General features: G+C 29.7%; 1 protein-coding gene across 1 annotated transcript; it reads right to left on the bottom strand.

Annotated features, from left to right (window-relative positions):
• Positions 1-10,373: 10,373 nt before the first annotated feature.
• Positions 10,374-15,630, bottom strand: LOC129607776 (uncharacterized). Its single transcript, XM_055518951.1, has 4 exons — positions 14,922-15,630; positions 10,934-14,807; positions 10,474-10,792; positions 10,374-10,418 (listed from the first exon to the last, which is right to left on the bottom strand). Exons 1-4 carry the CDS (start codon positions 15,628-15,630, stop codon positions 10,374-10,376), a joined length of 4,947 nt encoding a protein of 1,648 aa, XP_055374926.1.
• Positions 15,631-17,730: the final 2,100 nt, after the last annotated feature.

Raw genomic sequence — 17,730 nt, 5'->3', positions numbered from 1 at the left:
AACACGTTTCTAAAAAAATACGTTAATATAATTCGATAAAGGTAGCATAGTTTTCCAAAGTAATTGGTGTAATGAACTCAATTTTCCTTTTTTCTTTTGTGGTCGCCTTGTAATTTTTTTTTTATTTTCTTCTTATCTTATAATTTAGGTCAGTTACAAAAATGATAAAAATTATATATAGTTATCAAGTTCGTTGAAATAAACCTTAAAAAAAATGTAAACCATAAGCTAAAATTATAGCACTGGTTATGGTTAAATGTAAATTTTGCCTTGGAAGAAAATAAAAGAAATATTAATTTGCGAGTAGTTGGATATTTTACTGAGAGGAGCAATGAACCTAATTTTAAAATTTTCCAGTGTATGCAATGAATGCTTTTGTTAAACCTCCGTCAAGGGCTACCTTCCCAATCTTTTCTTTCTGAAATCAATATGTCGTCCAATGGAACAGCGGCCACCAAAACCAAATAACCAGTTCGCAGATTCCCGACACCTGTAATCCTCCAAAATTTTACTATACGTTAAGTGTAGTCCCGAATCCTCAGAAGGCTTTAAATTCGGAGTTTATTTTAAATATTTTGAACCGATTTCGAATTTTAAAACTTTATTTTCAAATTTCGAATCAAACCATTCTAATCAAATTCACATTTGGGCTGCAATTTTGATCCATTCTTGACTCTGACTCTGACTTAAGTTCTGATTCTGAACCTGACTCACACTCCGACTCTCTCCCCGACTGTGAATCTGCCTCCAACTCCGATTCCGACACTAATTCTGACTCAGACTCCGACTCCGATTCCGACTTCGACTCTGCTTCCGCCTTCGACTCTGCCTCCGACTCCGACTTGGACTCTGCCTCCGACTTTCACCCTGACTCTGAATCTGTCTCAAACTTCGATGCCGACTCTGACTCCGACTCAGACTCCGACTCAGACTCCGATTCCAACTCCGACTCTGCCTCCGACACTGCTTCTGAGTTCAATTTTGACTTAGACTCCGGCTCCGGCTCTGAAATTTTCAAATTTAAATACACCTAAAATTTTCGAATAAGAATACATGTATGAAAAATGTATATGACAACACCAATTTTTATTTATTAACTAGGAGTTCATAAAATCTACCGCCTATTTTTGGTATAAAAACGCTTGCCCGATTTTTTCAAAGTTTATTATACTTGAGAAGGCAGGCCAAGATTATTAAACTGATCGCATATAAAATTTGCCGATCAACACAGAAAATTTGGAGAGTGCACGAAACACTTGCCTGCCAATATGCTTTTTAAAAGAATTTTTGGAAAAAAAATAATGAGTCACTCGAGAAATTTTAAAGTGCTTGATTTTACTTTTTATACGATTTGTGGTTGGTAAGTTTTAATTATATTGACAATTTAAACAAATTCGCTGTTTTGTTTAATTGATTCTTTTTTTTTTGCATTTCCTTTAAGAATTACAATAAAAAAAGAATTTTTTTTTTTAGTTTTACCAAAAAACAAAAAAAAAGGAAGTCTTGTATGAAAATTTTATTTTTCTTTTTTGCCTGAGATGATCTTCAAGGTAAGCTGTGCTGTGTCTTTAAAGAATCATTGAAGTTATTAAGGTAAATGATAAAAAAAAAATGAATTTTTAATTGCAAAACTTTCTTTAAAATAAAATTTGATTTCTTTTTTCTATTTTGGATATTTTTCTTGTTTTTTGAGGACAACTTTTTTACAATTCTTTGCTTAATTTTTTATTTCTTTCATTAATTACACAAAAAAAACTTCTATATAAGGACCAAGAATGAAGTTGTTTTTGAATAAAGGAAAAATATTATATAAGGTTTTTGCCTTTAACGATTTTTGTTTTAAAAAAAAAAACGGAGAAGTTTTTAGAAGAAATAGAAAATTATTTTCAATTAATTCGGAAAACCTACGAAATGAAATCTTTTAACATATTCGTTCAGGTGGTAGTAATTCTAACACTTCTCCCGTAATCTTACAATTTCTCCGTAAGTGTTTTACATACGGTAACAAAATTAACACTGAGTAACACTGAACATAAAACAGTATGAAGGTACAGAAAATTCGAAAGTTGGACAGTGTAAGGAAAGCTCTAAAGGCATTGAATTATGATTTGGGATGAAACTCTTATTTTAGTTGCGGCCTTCTTTACTTTTGACTGTCATACTATTGAAATTGCAAAAAATGAAATTCTAATATTATTTACCTACAAAATAAAGCCGAAAACTCCAGTTCAGCAACATCGTGAGGATATTAAACACAAACTGAAAATAAACAAATTGACATTATTTGTTTGAGTTCTAAAACTTAGAAAAATTGGTGTACTTTTGAGTTTTCAAAATTTTTTTATTTTCCAATTATAGCACCCTGTGCTTCTACACAATTTCCAATTTCTCTACAAAAATTTAAAGTAAAATCTTTTGTTAAATGCATTTAAAATAAAAAAAAATATTTGAACCGAACTGAAGTCATCCTTTTAGGAAATATTTTTCTAGTTTTAGTATTTTTTCCTCTGCTTTATTTGAATTAAATGCAAAATTGTTGATTAAAAGGATGAAAATGGAAAAAAAAAAATTTTTTTTTTAAGAATTTTAAAGCAACATCAGAAAAAAAAAACGTAGAGATTACATTGAAAAAAATATGCAATTAAAAGTGTTAATTTTTATTTTTTTTTTAAATGTTATTAAAATGTTAAAGTGTTATATAAATGACCTTCACAACACCCACACAAATCTACTAAAATTATGTTATAGAAGAAAATAGTATAGAGATTTTTAGAAACTTTGTATTAGATTTTTGCTTTACCAAATTGTTGAGTATTTTATACCAGACGATGGAATAATGTAACATATTGGTGCATAACGCATTTTCTGTTATTACTTAGTGAAAGATAACAATATTGTGGATTTAAACAAGTGATATGAGAATCACAGAGGCAAACAGCAAAAGCCCAGCTTTTGAATGAAATTTATATGAAATTCAAATTTAAAACCTAATAAAATTCTTGTATGTGACACGTGCAATTTTAACAAATCGTAGAAGAGATTTAGTTTGTCTTCAATTTTATATAGAGCCCACACTTATAGGATTAAGTATTGTTTAAGTATCAAAAATATTTTATGAGTATTAAGTACTTTAAATATTTCAATATTTTTTTTAGAGAATTTTCACTTCAACAAAAAAAATTTTAATTTTATAAAATTTTCATTATAATTACAAAAATTGTGCAAGTTTTTAAGAAAAATTATTATGTAGAGCGAAAGTTAGTCTATAATTTAAATGAAGTCCTCAAATTATAAGATTTGAGGGTATTGAAAATTTAATTTTTAAGATTTTTCTTCTTTTTGCATTTTATAATAAACTTTATCGCGTAGGACGCAGACGTTCTATTAAACACAAAATTCCATTTATAGTTTAAGTATTTTTTATTTTCGTATTTAAATTTTCTTAGTCCAAAAGTTGCTCCTTAAAAAAAAAACTTTTTCTTAAAATTAATTCTAATATTGTAAATTGAAATTTATTTTTTTTTATTTTAAGAAGAAAATATGGTTTTTATTTACGAGTAAAACGAAATAACAAAAAATATTCAAATTTAATTAAAGAAAAATTATAATACCAAAAAGAGAAATTATTATTTAAATTTTTATTTTGGGAAAAAAAATATTTTTGGGTATTAAATTTTTGGCTAAGAAAATTTAAAATTGCATAACTATATAAGTAAATAGAAAAACAAGAAAAAGAATAAATTAACATTATTTAAAAAATGTTGAAATAAATCTAAGTATATAAATCAGATGAATTCGAGAACCGTGTCAGTGGGCGCTTCAACTGCATTACTTGGTAGGTCCAACCATGAAAAAGTAGTGAAGAGGAAAATCTAAAAGGCCATGGGGTAATAACCTACCTTCAAAAAGTCTCTCTCTCACTAATCCAGTGGTTTTATAAGATCCATACCCAATTGACTAGTTAATAGCCGCGGAAAATACTGACTGCCGAAAATTATTTAATTATCTCCTTGCTTAGCCACTCCTGAGACAAGGCAATACTCGTAGGCTCGAAAAAGAGAAAAAAGGTGTTCTACCTAAAACCTTCATTCTAATAACGAAAAATATTAATTTCATTTTAGTTTCAGAATTCACGAAATTGGACTTGAGAAACAGTTCTGACGTCGGATGCGATGCAAATGATGAAGCAGGTGATGCCACTTTCAGAGATGAGTCATTGCTAGAATTTTAAGTTAAAGAAAACCTAGACATACATAGTATATAATGTAGTAAATTGCTCGATTTTCTTAACTGGGGCTAGAGAGGAAATTTTAGACATCAAATTCGCCAGCTCGAGTGTGAGAGATCTCTGGTAAGATAGTAGAGTATCCGAAGCGACTGCCTCGTTAGACAATAAAATTCTCCGGCTTAATTTTCGAGGATTTACTGAAGGAACTTTCTTTTCTAGAAGTTTTTAAGACACAAAGTGGCAAAAACGCAAAAACAAAATCTTTCAGTCGGTTCTAGGTCAAATGTCGGTTAAAAATTTTTCGCGACATCCTTTCGACTAAGCAACCGGTAAATGAATTGAACTACTATTATTCAGCTGAGGCTTGAGTTTACAATTTCTTAGTATAAATTTGGGTGGGGGAGATTTATCCTCTCTTCCTCCTTCGTATTAAATATTTTGTTTTTTTATAACCAATCTTAATTTTAACATTAACCCAGCCATTTAACACTTTAAATATGCTAATAAAGTTTACCCATTTCTTTAAGTTTTATTTTTTATTTTGTTTTTTAACACTTTTCCATAATAAATTGCATAAAAATAATTTGTTGCACATTTTTATTTAAAGAGAAAAATTTTTGATGAAAAACTTCCAAAATAAAATGACAATTTTTCTTAGTTTTTTTTTTTAAATATTTTATATGCAATTTAAATAGAAAATAAAAAATTTAAATGGGAGTTTTATTAAAAAAGAGAAAACAGAAACGAAAATGCACGATTGAATTTGTGTGGAAGGTCATGACCTACATTTTTATGTTTCCTTTTTTTTTATTTTTTTTTTAAATATTCACTTTGAAAAGATTGAAAAGAATTATTTTTATTTTGTTTTCCATTTTAAAGTTCTCCCAGAAGTGGTCGCATTTTAAATTTTCAAATTTGCATTCTTTTCAATTTGTTTATTAAATTTCTGTGTGTGGTTTTTTTTATTAAAATAAATATTTAAAAATTAAAGAAAAAACAAAATATTTCTTTCATGACTTTATTATGAAAGAAAAATATTTTTTTAGACCTCCACGTATTCCAACATGTTATTCCGTTTGAATTAGAAAATTTTCTCACTTTTTAATTCAAAAACTCATCTTAAACCATTCCGAATTGCTAATTGCAGGTCTTTTCAGTACTAAAAATTTCATAAAATTCAATTATTAAAACTTTGCACATAAAAATAATTAATTTGCATGTGAGAATTTTTTTTACAATTATTCATCATTAGAAAAGTCGTAAAAGAATAAATAAAATTGACAGTTTTTAAATTAAGAGAAGCGTTTTCTGGTTTCTGGTGGTCAGCAGTATGCCAGTTTATTAAGATGAAAAAGCTCCAAAAAGATGTGACGATAACGAATATATGAGCCTAACGGATTGTTTGAATATGAGACTAACTTATAATTTGAATATGAGAGTAAGTGTTTGATAGCGGTAACTGACTTTCAAAAGAAATCTTCTTACATCTTCGTGTCTCCGTGAGAAATAGGGTAATTCTTGGGAGGATTTCTGGGTACAGCAACATCAGAGAAAATAAAAAACCCGAAGACAAATCGTTCTGAAAACTGTCAGAAAAAATAAAAATCAGATTTGCGGCGGAACGTTGAGTATTTGCTCCCATTGGGTGAGTTATGAAATATACCTAAACGACTGCCTTTACCTTACTGTTAAAGGCAGTCGGTTTACTTATCTTTTCCTATGAACTATAACACACTATAGACATTCAATTTCCCGTCCAGTTCCATTTTAATTCAATCGATGGCTTTTGTATTTTTTTTTAAATAATTCTCATTTTCCGAATCCAGCCTTGTTCAAATACGGTTCGCTGATTAAAAATCAGTTTAATTTTTATATTATTTTTGCAAAAAAAAATGTTTATTGTTAATTTTGTATTATTAATCAGCAACAAAAACAATAATTTCTCATGCAAAAATCGTACATAAAAATATTTACGTAAATTTTTAATGTTCCGCCATTTTTTAATATCATTGCATAAGCACGCACACACTGAACATACACAAAATATTCTGTTGCATTTAATTGTAATCAAAGGAAAAAATATGCTTACATTCTTCAAAATGTGTTTGATATCTATTCTCACATCACGTGAACATGAGCATGTGTTGTATGCATATTGAATATTATATTTAGGTGTATGTAGACCTTACAGTTCGAATGAATATTATATTTTTTATCACATCCAAAAGGAAAGGTAGAAAAAAAACAAATGAAAGAGCGTAAAGGCTAGAAGGCGTTAAACTGTAATAAAAATGTTGAGATATCAAAAAAATTTTTTTTTCATTATTTGTTATTAGCTCACTCGTTTTTTTTTTTTGTGAAAATAATAACGAAAAACGAACAAAAATGGAGAGAAAAAAAAACCTATGCTTTTGATTTAAATTTGTCTTTTGATTTGTCATACTAAAGTAGATGTCAAAGTTTAATAAAAAAAAAAAGAGAAGAGAATTGTTGAAACTGATTGTATAATTTCGCATCAAATGCAAAAAATATAAAATTATTTTATATCACATACATATATATGTATATGTATACATAGGCAGTGTTGTTTTTATTAACGGAAATAGCTATAAATATTAATTAAAGCAATTTAAATTGAATTATTAACAAAAAAAGATGTGAACAAAAGTTGTGCTGCTTTTTTTCTGAATATACGAGGAAATTTTATAATTTCAGGTTTGAGATATACGAAATTTAAAATTTATTATGTGCAAACTTAATATTAAATTTTAAATTATATAATATTTATATTGTAATTAAAATTTGAATTGCATTTTTAAAATTAGAATATATATTTGATTTAAAATAGGATTTTATGTTTAAGTTGAAAATTTTATGTAAAAACATTGCAGTATAATGTCAGGGCTATTAATATTAAAACAATATACTACCAATATTTAAAAAAAATTGCATATTTTTAGGGATAATTCTTATAATTCCAGGTGGAAAGTGATATTAAGCGAGAGGCAAATGCAAATTCAACAATTAAAGTAATTCTCGTATATAACAAAAAATCTGGAGATAAAGATGATGCAAACAACTTTCGTCCAATTTGTATATCAACAGCCTTTCTGCAAAGTTACTGCATATTTATAAAAGGAAATTTATCAAATAAAAACTAATACTGATTTTATTTCTAAAATTCAGGCTGGTATTGGGAGTAACAAGAAGATGGTTGCAGTATTTTTCGATATCAAGAAGGCTCTATAGACCGAACAATACTGCTTAGAATATTAACTACTTGTTAAATAGATCGCAATATGCGGAGTCTGAAAGTGCTAGAAGTAAGGAGAATAATATTCATTTTGGCGTAATACAGGAAAGTTCTTAAGGACAAACCCTTTTTCTCTTGCTACATCAGTAACCTTGTAAATCCAACTCGGTTTTCAATACCTGTTAAATCTTGTTTGAAATTCTGAACAATATATCAACACAGGGTAAATTTGGTAACCAAAATTTAATGAATTGATATGATTGCTCAGAATATTTGATGTTAAAAATGAAAAACAATACTTCTTGTTCTTCAACCTTTATTTAACTCCTTTTATTTTTTACATATCAAGACTTATATACTAAATTTACAATCCAACATATCCCTACTCCAATTTATTTTTAAACTATTAGTTTTACGTTATCATAATTTTTATTTAAATTACAAAGAATATTTTATTTACAATATGAAACAATACAATTAAAAATCATATTACACACAGATATCTATTGAGCCCAAATATTTACACATAACCAAAATTGATAATTTTATGACGGTCGCAACAGATGAATCTATTTTTAAATCGTCTTTATTTTTATAATCTTTACACTTCGTAATACATACTAAAAATTGTCATATCCTTATCATATTGTAGACATTATACAAATATATGATTGTAATATGTTCCTAGCAAAGATTTCTCTCATAAACATAATTTATTATCTATTGTTCTTATCCCTTTTATTGTTAAGGTTTCTAAAAATACAAAATTAACTAAATAGTAACTTTCTAAAATTGACATGTGCATTGATAACTGGTTGTTGTTGTTGCGTCTTAAACATTCTCCCCCGCGTTGATTGCTTGCACATCAAACCTTAAGATCATTTGCTGTTACTGTTATTGCTTTAGATAATGGTTTAGTTTTATATTTTTTGACCACATATGTTGTAACGGTGATGATGCAGAACCCAATTGCCAAATAACTTATAATATATTGATGTATGTCGTGATTGGAAATTTCTTCGTAGTTGTTTTCTTGTTCCTTCAAGGTTCGTATATGTTTTTTGATTTTACCATACTCAAGAGAAAACGAATCGGTAATATTTAACAGATCAAAATGGGCTTGGCTGAACATAGCAGAGTCAATTTGGTGTTGTACTTGGGGTAGTACGTGTGGCTGCAGAAATGAATTGCTGAAGTTGCCGGCGATTATTTTAAACGTTTGAAGGATCTGCTCTTTGTCTTTTAACAAACAGTTTTGATTGAATGTTATTATACCATTGCCTTGCAATCTTATTTGGTATGCAGAATTATTGCAAACAATATTATACAGATATTCGCTATTTAATGAGTACAACCATGAATTTTTTCTGATGATTTGAATCCATGTTCTACTTGGTTTTGTTATTTTGATTTTGCATCTATCCGCAATTGATTGTTGTGCTATTAAATTAAATTCACATTCGACTTCTTTTGCATCTTTGGTGAAAAATGGCCGGAGTTGCTTACATAGATAATTTTCATTGTTATATGAAATACAATTATGCCACTCGGCTGTTGATAAGGTATATGCTAAATCTTTATGTAGATTTGTCATCAAAATTTCCTTGTCTGGTTCTATACTAACAAATGTGTTGTTTATTCTCGTTGGGAATGGCACAATTCTAAATATTTCCAATTCCAATGATCTTATTAAAGGAATGCTTAACGTGAATATGACAGAGCCGTTGTTTATTTTTGATTTGACTTTTGTTATTCCATACACCTGTGTTATAGTTGGTACCTGCAATTCTGCTGGAATGACCTTTTGTAATTCTTCTAAATATTCAATAAGCTGATGAGGCTTTAATATCAGTGTGTTGAATCTTTCATGATGAACATCATGAATAATATTTAAAATAGTTAATTGAATTTTTTCCAACTCGTCAATTACTAGAGTCATGTATTGACTCAACATTAAAAATACCTTTTGAAGCTTTTCATTTTGCTGGCTGGGTGTTAAGTGTTGTAATGTACGATTTACTTCATGTATTTCTTCATCAATAACCTTTAATTGTTGCAATCTTTCAGCCTGACTCTTTTTAAATAAATTAACTGTGGCCTCAATGATTGACGTTTGATTTTGAATAATATGAAAGGATTTTGTTTGTTTGTTCTCAAATTCTCCCATAATTTTTTCTATTTTTTCTGCGTATTCATCATCTAGAACTCCAAATAATTTATTTGCAATGTTGCCTACTATGTTGATTAGTCCTCGTTTGGAACGCTGCTGACTGACAGTGGTTGGGAACAAGAGTTGATTTCTTTCATGTAGTTCTTGAAGCTTATGTTTGAACCGATCTAATATTAACATTGATAGTTCTTTTTCATTCATTGTGTCTGCTATACTTCTCATTTGGTTTATACCTTCTATAATGGCCTTGTTGTAATTCCAATAATCACTCATATTGTGGTATACTACTAAGTTCCAGTTAGTTGCAATAAGTTGTCCCTCTCCTAATTTCTCGAAGTATACACCGCTATTGTTAAGTTGTGTAATTTGATAAGGTACTGAAGATCCAAATACTACTAACGGTAAGAATACTAATGCCAAGATCGTAAATAATGTTGTATGTGATGAATATTTATTCCCTTTTTTCCATTTCGCCTTTGTATTCTCATCTGTTTTTTCTAATTTTCGTTTAGAACTCTCAGGTGATGTTAATTGAGTATCGGAACTCTCTATTGGTAACGGAGCTAAATTGTGAATTGCTCTTTTATATGTTCCGTGTGCTGTTTTTACAACAGCTACTCTTACCAAATTATCTTTACCCTTGATAACTTCTATAATTCTTGCTATTGGCCACTTCAACGGGGGTAAATTTTCTTCTTTCATAATTACAATTAATCCCGGTTTTATATTTTCTGTTGATGTTTTCCATTTATATCTATGTTGTAGCTCTAGTAAATATTCGTTTGTCCATCTTTTCCAAAATTCTTGTCTAATAGCTGCAACTAGTTTCCATCTTGACAATGATGACAGATTTTGAGTAGATTTATTTGGTTCTTGAAGTGATGTCAATGGTTCACCTATTAGAAAGTGACCTGGGGTAAGTACTGATAAATCATTCGGATTTGACGAAAGTGGTGTCAGTGGTCTTGAGTTCAAAATGGCTTCTGCTTCAGCTGTTACTGTACATAGTTCCTCAAATGTTAGAGAAGCTGACACAAGAATACTTTTTAGCAGCGTTTTAACTGATTTAACTGCCGCTTCACACAATCCAGAAAAATGCGGTGATCTTGGAGGAGCAAAATGAAACTGTATCCCCTTGGCGCTACAGTTATTATATATTGTGGTTTTTTCTTTTTCTGATTTAAATATTTCATATAATTCATTCAATTTATTTTTTGCTCCAACAAAATTGGTAGCGTTGTCGCAATAAATATTTTTGCATAGTCCTCTTCTCGAAATAAACCTTTTTAACGCTCCAATAAACCCATCAGTTGTTAGGTCTGATACTACTTCCATGTGTATAGCCTTTGTACTAAAACAACAAAATACAGCTATATAAGTTTTTTGGGGCTTTTTACCTCGTACGTGAAAATGAGTTAATATAGGCCCACAAAAATCGACGCCTGTATTACAAAATGCTCTTTCTGGCAAAACTCGAGCTTCTGGTAAATCTCCCATTAATTGCGTATACATTTGAGGTTTGGCTCTTGCACATAATACACATTGACTAACAACAATTCTAGACAATTGTCTGCCTTGTAAAATCCAATATCTCTGTCTGGAAATGGCTAATAATGCCAACGGTCCGGCATGCAAATGTTGAATGTGTAGGTGATTCATAAGTAATTTTGACACAATGTCTGTACCTGGAAGCACAATAGGATGTTTTGCAAATTCGTTAACTGCAGCGTTGTTTAATCTTCCCCCTACTCGTATGATGTCATCGCAATCGATAAATGGTGTTAGTGAAGACAATCGACTATGTGGTCTTACTAATGTTTTATTTTTCAAATCTTTGAGTTCTTCTTGAAAATGATTTCTTTGAACTTCTCTAATTATTTCTAATAAGGCTTCATTTAACTCATCTGTTGTGAGCCATTTATTATCATTCTTATGTGTGCCATTCTTAAATGTATTTATTGCTCGTAAGATGTATGCCATAGTTCTTTGAAGAAATTTAAAGCAGTTATGATGGTCAATTAAATGAAGTGGGTGTTTTTCTTGTTTTTGAACAGCTTGATTTATTAGAACTGTCACCTGTCTTTCTTCTTCTTGCAGTCTTATAATATTTACTTGTCTTTCAGACCAGTCTGCCTCATTTTCTCTGAAAAATGAAGGACCCCACCACCATAATTCGGAATCCATTAATTTATCAGCTGTTGTTCCTCTAGAAATCAAATCTGCCGGGTTACTTTTTGTGTTGACATAATTCCATTCTTGTATTCTAGTAAATTCTTGAATAAATGCTACTCGGTGCGCAACAAATATTTTAAATGCTGAAGACTCACTTTTTATCCACGATAAAATAATCTGAGAGTCTGTCCAATAGTATGTTGCATCTGCTTTTACTTGAAATGCTTCTTTCACTTTGATCATCAATTCTACTGCTAATTTGGCGGCGCATAGCTCCAATCTTGGAATTGTTAATATTTTTTTAGGAGCCACGCGTGATTTTGAACATAGCATTTTACTTGTAATTGTGCCAGAAACATCAATAGATCGTACATAAACTACTGCTCCAAATGCCTTTTCACTTGCGTCTGAAAAAGCATGCAATTCGATTCTAGATGACATTTTATCTCCAAATACGTGACGTTTTATCTTCAAATGTTTTAATGTGGCTAAGTTGTGACGATAATTTACCCATTCATCTTTTAAATCTTCTGCAATTTCCGTATCCCAGTCACTACCATTTATCCATAATTGTTGAATTATCATTTTTGCTTTAATTATTATTGGATTTAAAAGACCCAAAGGATCAAATAGTGTAGCAGCTTCAGATACTATCTTCCTTTTCGTCCACTTCTGTGAGCCTTCTGTTTGTGAACATGGTGTTGTAAAAGCAAAAGTATCCATGCTTGGCTGCCATGATAGTCCCAATGTTTTTATGTATGTAGATTCTTCATCATTGAACGTTTTCTCTTCTTCTCTTTGTGTTGTTGGAATTTCTTCTATTATTCTGTTATCATTAGATGCCCATTTATGTAATTGAAATTGAGCTGAACTGAGCATCTGTTTTAGCTGGTTTTTCATTTCAATTATTCCAACTTTATTATCACAACCTGTTATGACGTCATCTACATAGAAATCATTCATTGCTTTAGCACCTTCAGGATATTTTACTGCTTCATCTTCTGATAATTGTTTAAGGCATCGAGTTGCCAAGTACGGAGCTGTTCTAGTACCATACGTTACTGTCGTTAAACGATAATATTTGATATTTTCTTGTGGATTTTCTCTCCACAGTATTAACTGTAGATGCTGATCCTCTGGTACCACCTTAATCTGCCTGTACATCTGTTTGATGTCGGCAGTAAAAACGTATTTGTGTTTTCTAAAACGAAGTAAAATGTCAAATAAATCATGCTGTACTTTTGCACCCTTCATTATGATGTCGTTTAACGAAAGATTACTCGTTGTTTTACATGAAGCATCAAAAACTACCCGTAATTTAGTAGTGCTGCTCGATGGCTTGATTATACCATGATGCGGCATAAAATAATGGATATCAGGAATTTCATTTTCTTTCACTTCTTCCATATGTTTCAATTCTGCATATTCCCTCATGAACTGAATGTATTCATTTCTTAGGTTCACATTTTTTGACAGTTTGCCTTCCAAGTTTAAAAATCTTCGCATTGCTATATTTTTTGAATTTCCTAATAAGCTATCTGAACTAGTTATTGGTAAACTTACAACAAAGCGTCCTGATTCTTCTCTATACACAGTGTTTTTGAAATATTCTTCACATCTTTTCTCTGATGCATTCATGATTCTCTTTTCTGGAATTTTCTCAATTTCCCAAAACTTATTTAATTGTTCATTTAGTTGAATGTTGGTTATTCCAACAAAATTATTGGTTTGATTCTGTTGTGTCACTTTACCAAGAATCATCCAGCCGAATACTGTTTTTTGTAATATCGGTAAATTTGCTCCCAGTTTTAATTGGCCCCCGTTCACACATTCTGCATACATCTCAACGCCGAGTAGCATATCCACTTTCTGCGGACTATTAAATTGTGGATCAGCTAACTTTATTGACGCTGGTATTGGCCACTGTGATATGTCAATATATATTTGCGGTTGACAAGTAGTTATTGATCTTATCACATTAGCCTCAATGCTCGTATCAAACATACTTGTTTTTGACATAATTTTCACATTCAGTCGACTTCTAGATTGAACTTGACAGTTTCCTACACCATGAATGTCCAAACTTTCCCCTATTGCATCCAAACCTAATTTTTTCTGAAGACGTTCCGTGATGAGGTTTACCTGTGAACCAGAGTCTAATAATACTCGACATTCGACTGGATTGTTTGCCTTATCAAGTACTTGAACTATTGCCGTTCCCAAAATTACATATTTTTCAGGTTCAACCTCTGACATTGATATATTTACTGTCGCTTGTTGTTTTGTAGTGGAACCTTGACTAACTTCTTTTTTGTATAGATCATGAATCAATGTGTTGTGCTTTTGCTGACATTTTCTACAGTTACTCAAAACACATTTTTTCCAAAAGTGGCCTTTCTTAAAGCAATTTGTGCATAAATTGTGCTTCCTTACACATAAGCCTTTTTCTTGAGGCGTCATTTCTAAAAACTTTGAACAGTTAAATAATGAATGTTTCTCTTTACATACTAAACATTCACTGTTACTATTCAAAATTACTCCTGTTGTTACGTAAGCCGTTTTCTTGAGTTTTGTTGACTTGTCTCTACTATCACCTATAGCTTCTAGCGCTTGAAATCTTGCTTGAATAAACGTGAGAAACTCTTGTAGACTCTGTAGGTCCTTGGTACATTGTAAAGATTGCTCATATAGCACATGAGTGTCTTTGTCAAGTTTCTTCATTAAAATATGTAATAGAATTGGATCCCAATTATTGTAAACTTCCAATTCTAAATTTTCTAACATCATAATACATTCTTGTGTTGTGTTAAATAGGCCTTTAATTGATTTACTTGATCCAGGTACAATACTTGGTTGTCCTATTAACTTATCCAAAATGTTTGTTACTAGTAACCTTGTATTATTGTATCTCTCTTCTAATAGCTTCCAAGCTACAGAATAATTTGCATCTGTTATTGTAAGATGTCTTATATACCTCTCTGCTTCTCCCGTTAAATTCATTTTTAAATACCACATTTTCTCTGTATTTTTTAGTGATTTTTGTCCATCTATCATCTGACAAAACATATCTTTAAATTGTATCCATTTGCAGTAATCACCATCAAACTTCGGAATATCGATACTTGGAAGTTTGATGCTAGGTGTCACCTCTTTGCTTACTTGACTTACTGAATCTTGAGGTTGTAATTTCACGTTTTTTTGTAAACTTATTATCATGTCTTGCACTTCTTCTTCCAATTCAAGTACTTTTACAACGTCATATCCAGCTTCTTCTGGATTTCTTATCATTCCAGCAATTTCGATATCGTCATTTTTTATTTCTTGCCATAAAGTTTTTAGTTCGTCTAATTTGTTCTTGTAATAGTTATCGTGCTGATTCTGAGTTACAATTTTTTGTAACATGTAATTTAATCGCTGCTGTTTTCGTTGACAAATCCAGATTAATTTTTGTAATTCTGGATTTTCAATAACATGCTCTGGTTTTTGCACAACATCTCTGATTTCTAGAACACCTGCCTTGTTTAGGTCTTGCAATTTCTGATCAAATTCCGTCTTGATTTTTTTGTAATATTCTTGTACATTTTTATAACACTCTTCTGTGAAATATAAATGACCTCTTTCTTTTTCGAACTTGGCTCTGATGTCATCATCACCTTTTTCAAACAATGCCCATAGATGCTCTACTTTTTCCAATTTGTCTTTGATTAATTTTTCGGTCTTCCTTTCTTCGGGTAGCTTCGTATATTGACCGTACACTTCCTTCAATTGCTTGATAATTTTACTTTGACTTGCAGCTGCTGACTCCATTTTACTTCTCGTAACTAGTCGTGATTACTTCTTTTGTTATAATTACTTGATGCTGATCTGACTTCTTAAATACACGATGCTTGTCGTGTTGTATTAACGTTGACCAGATCACGTCGGGGTCACCAAAATGTTAAATCTTGTTTGAAATTCTGAACAATATATCAACACAGGGTAAATTTGGTAACCAAAATTTAATGAATTGATATGATTGCTCAGAATATTTGATGTTAAAAATGAAAAACAATACTTCTTGTTCTTCAACCTTTATTTAACTCCTTTTATTTTTTACATATCAAGACTTATATACTAAATTTACAATCCAACATATCCCTACTCCAATTTATTTTTAAACTATTAGTTTTACGTTATCATAATTTTTATTTAAATTACAAAGAATATTTTATTTACAATATGAAACAATACAATTAAAAATCATATTACACACAGATATCTATTGAGCCCAAATATTTACACATAACCAAAATTGATAATTTTATGACGGTCGCAACAGATGAATCTATTTTTAAATCGTCTTTATTTTTATAATCTTTACACTTCGTAATACATACTAAAAATTGTCATATCCTTATCATATTGTAGACATTATACAAATATATGATTGTAATATGTTCCTAGCAAAGATTTCTCTCATAAACATAATTTATTATCTATTGTTCTTATCCCTTTTATTGTTAAGGTTTCTAAAAATACAAAATTAACTAAATAGTAACTTTCTAAAATTGACATGTGCATTGATAACTGGTTGTTGTTGTTGCGTCTTAAACAATACCTTATATTCCATTTCAAATCAGATTTATTTAGAATTAAAAAATATTTACTTTAAAGTTGGGTGTTGTTAATTTTTCTTCCGAGCTTCTCAAATCTCTTACTTCTTTATATTTCAATTAATATTTTTTCTTAATTGCACTTAGTTAACGTTTTTTAATTAAATTTTTTGTTTTCTTCTATTACTAAATCACTATTTCTGAGAATTCCTTTGATTTTAAAAGTTTTTGATTTGTTATAACAAAAAAAAAAATGAAAATTTATAAGAAAATTTTTTAAAATATTAAAAGTAATTATTAATTTTCCTTTCATTTACATAATAAAATTTTCTTCAAGGTTAAAATATCCTGCAGTTTTCTGTTTTTCTTATTTTTCGGATCTTTAGTCATTTGATTATATTAAGTTAATATAAGAACTCTTCCAGGTATAACATTGTTGCTCTTAAAACAAAACTTCAATTAATTTATTATAGTAAAAATTAATTTATATAAGACTATAAGATTGTTTCTACTATTTTATAAATTACATTATATAACCAAGGTATACGCATTAATAAATCAGTTCAAGGTGAAAATTTATTTGCAATCATGAAACATATAAAAAGAGAGAGAAAGACTGAGAGAGAAAGCGCACATAAAGCAACAAATTATTATTTAAAGGACCTTGAATAATTGAAGTTTTTAATTGTAAAAAAATTCAAAAAAAAAAAAAAAATAAAAGAACACAGTAAAGCATAAAAAAAATTGTGAACATTTTTTTTATGGTAGTTTGTACAAAGTACAAGGTTTATTTCGAAAGGTACACGCGTGCTTGTAAGCCTATTTAATCAATCTAAAAAATTTTATTTAATAAATTTGCGGCTGCATACAACTTATGTTTTCATTTCAATATAAATAACCTCTAGAATGTTAAAATTGTTTTTGGAATTTTAAATAAAGTTATAAATGCAAAAAGGTTTTTAAAAAAAATATTGTTAATCGCGAAGAGTTTTTGCTTTAATCAGTGTAGGAAAAATTTTAATAAAAAAATTATTCCGGAAGTGTTCATTTGCATAATACTCGTAACATATAAGTAATTATTTTCGAGGATATTCGTTAAAAAACAAGAGTGATTTTTGTAAATATAAAGACTTAAATACAAAGGTTTAACACAACTCAAACACAAAATTCAAGATTATGATAAAAGTATGGATTCACCGCCGCCAATCATAGTTTGTTATTGTCCTCCGGTATCCAACTTCTACTATTCAGATCCCCGTAAATAAATGTCCAAAGATATTCCAATCCATATAGATATCCATATCCAAGGAGTGAG

The sequence above is a fragment of the Condylostylus longicornis genome, unplaced genomic scaffold (assembly GCF_029603195.1).
Source record: "Condylostylus longicornis isolate FDR11 unplaced genomic scaffold, ASM2960319v2 ptg000028l, whole genome shotgun sequence".
Taxonomy (NCBI): Eukaryota; Metazoa; Arthropoda; class Insecta; order Diptera; family Dolichopodidae; genus Condylostylus; species Condylostylus longicornis.
This window is presented reverse-complemented; position numbering and strand designations above follow the sequence as displayed.

What these genes read in the sequence shown, in the direction of transcription:
- LOC129607776 (XM_055518951.1), bottom strand. Translation starts at nt 15,630, where the DNA reads ATGGAGTCAGCAGCTGCAAGTCAAAGTAAAATTATCAAGCAATTGAAG. An exon ending in TTTATTGGAGCGTTAAAAAG is followed by an intron (nt 10,793 to 10,933) that starts GTTTATTTCGAG and finishes TAATAACTGTAG; the next exon opens with CGCCAAGGGGATACAGTTTC. An exon ending in CATTGTCAAGATGGAAACTA is followed by an intron (nt 10,419 to 10,473) that starts GTTGCAGCTATT and finishes AATATTTACTAG; the next exon opens with AGCTACAACATAGATATAAA.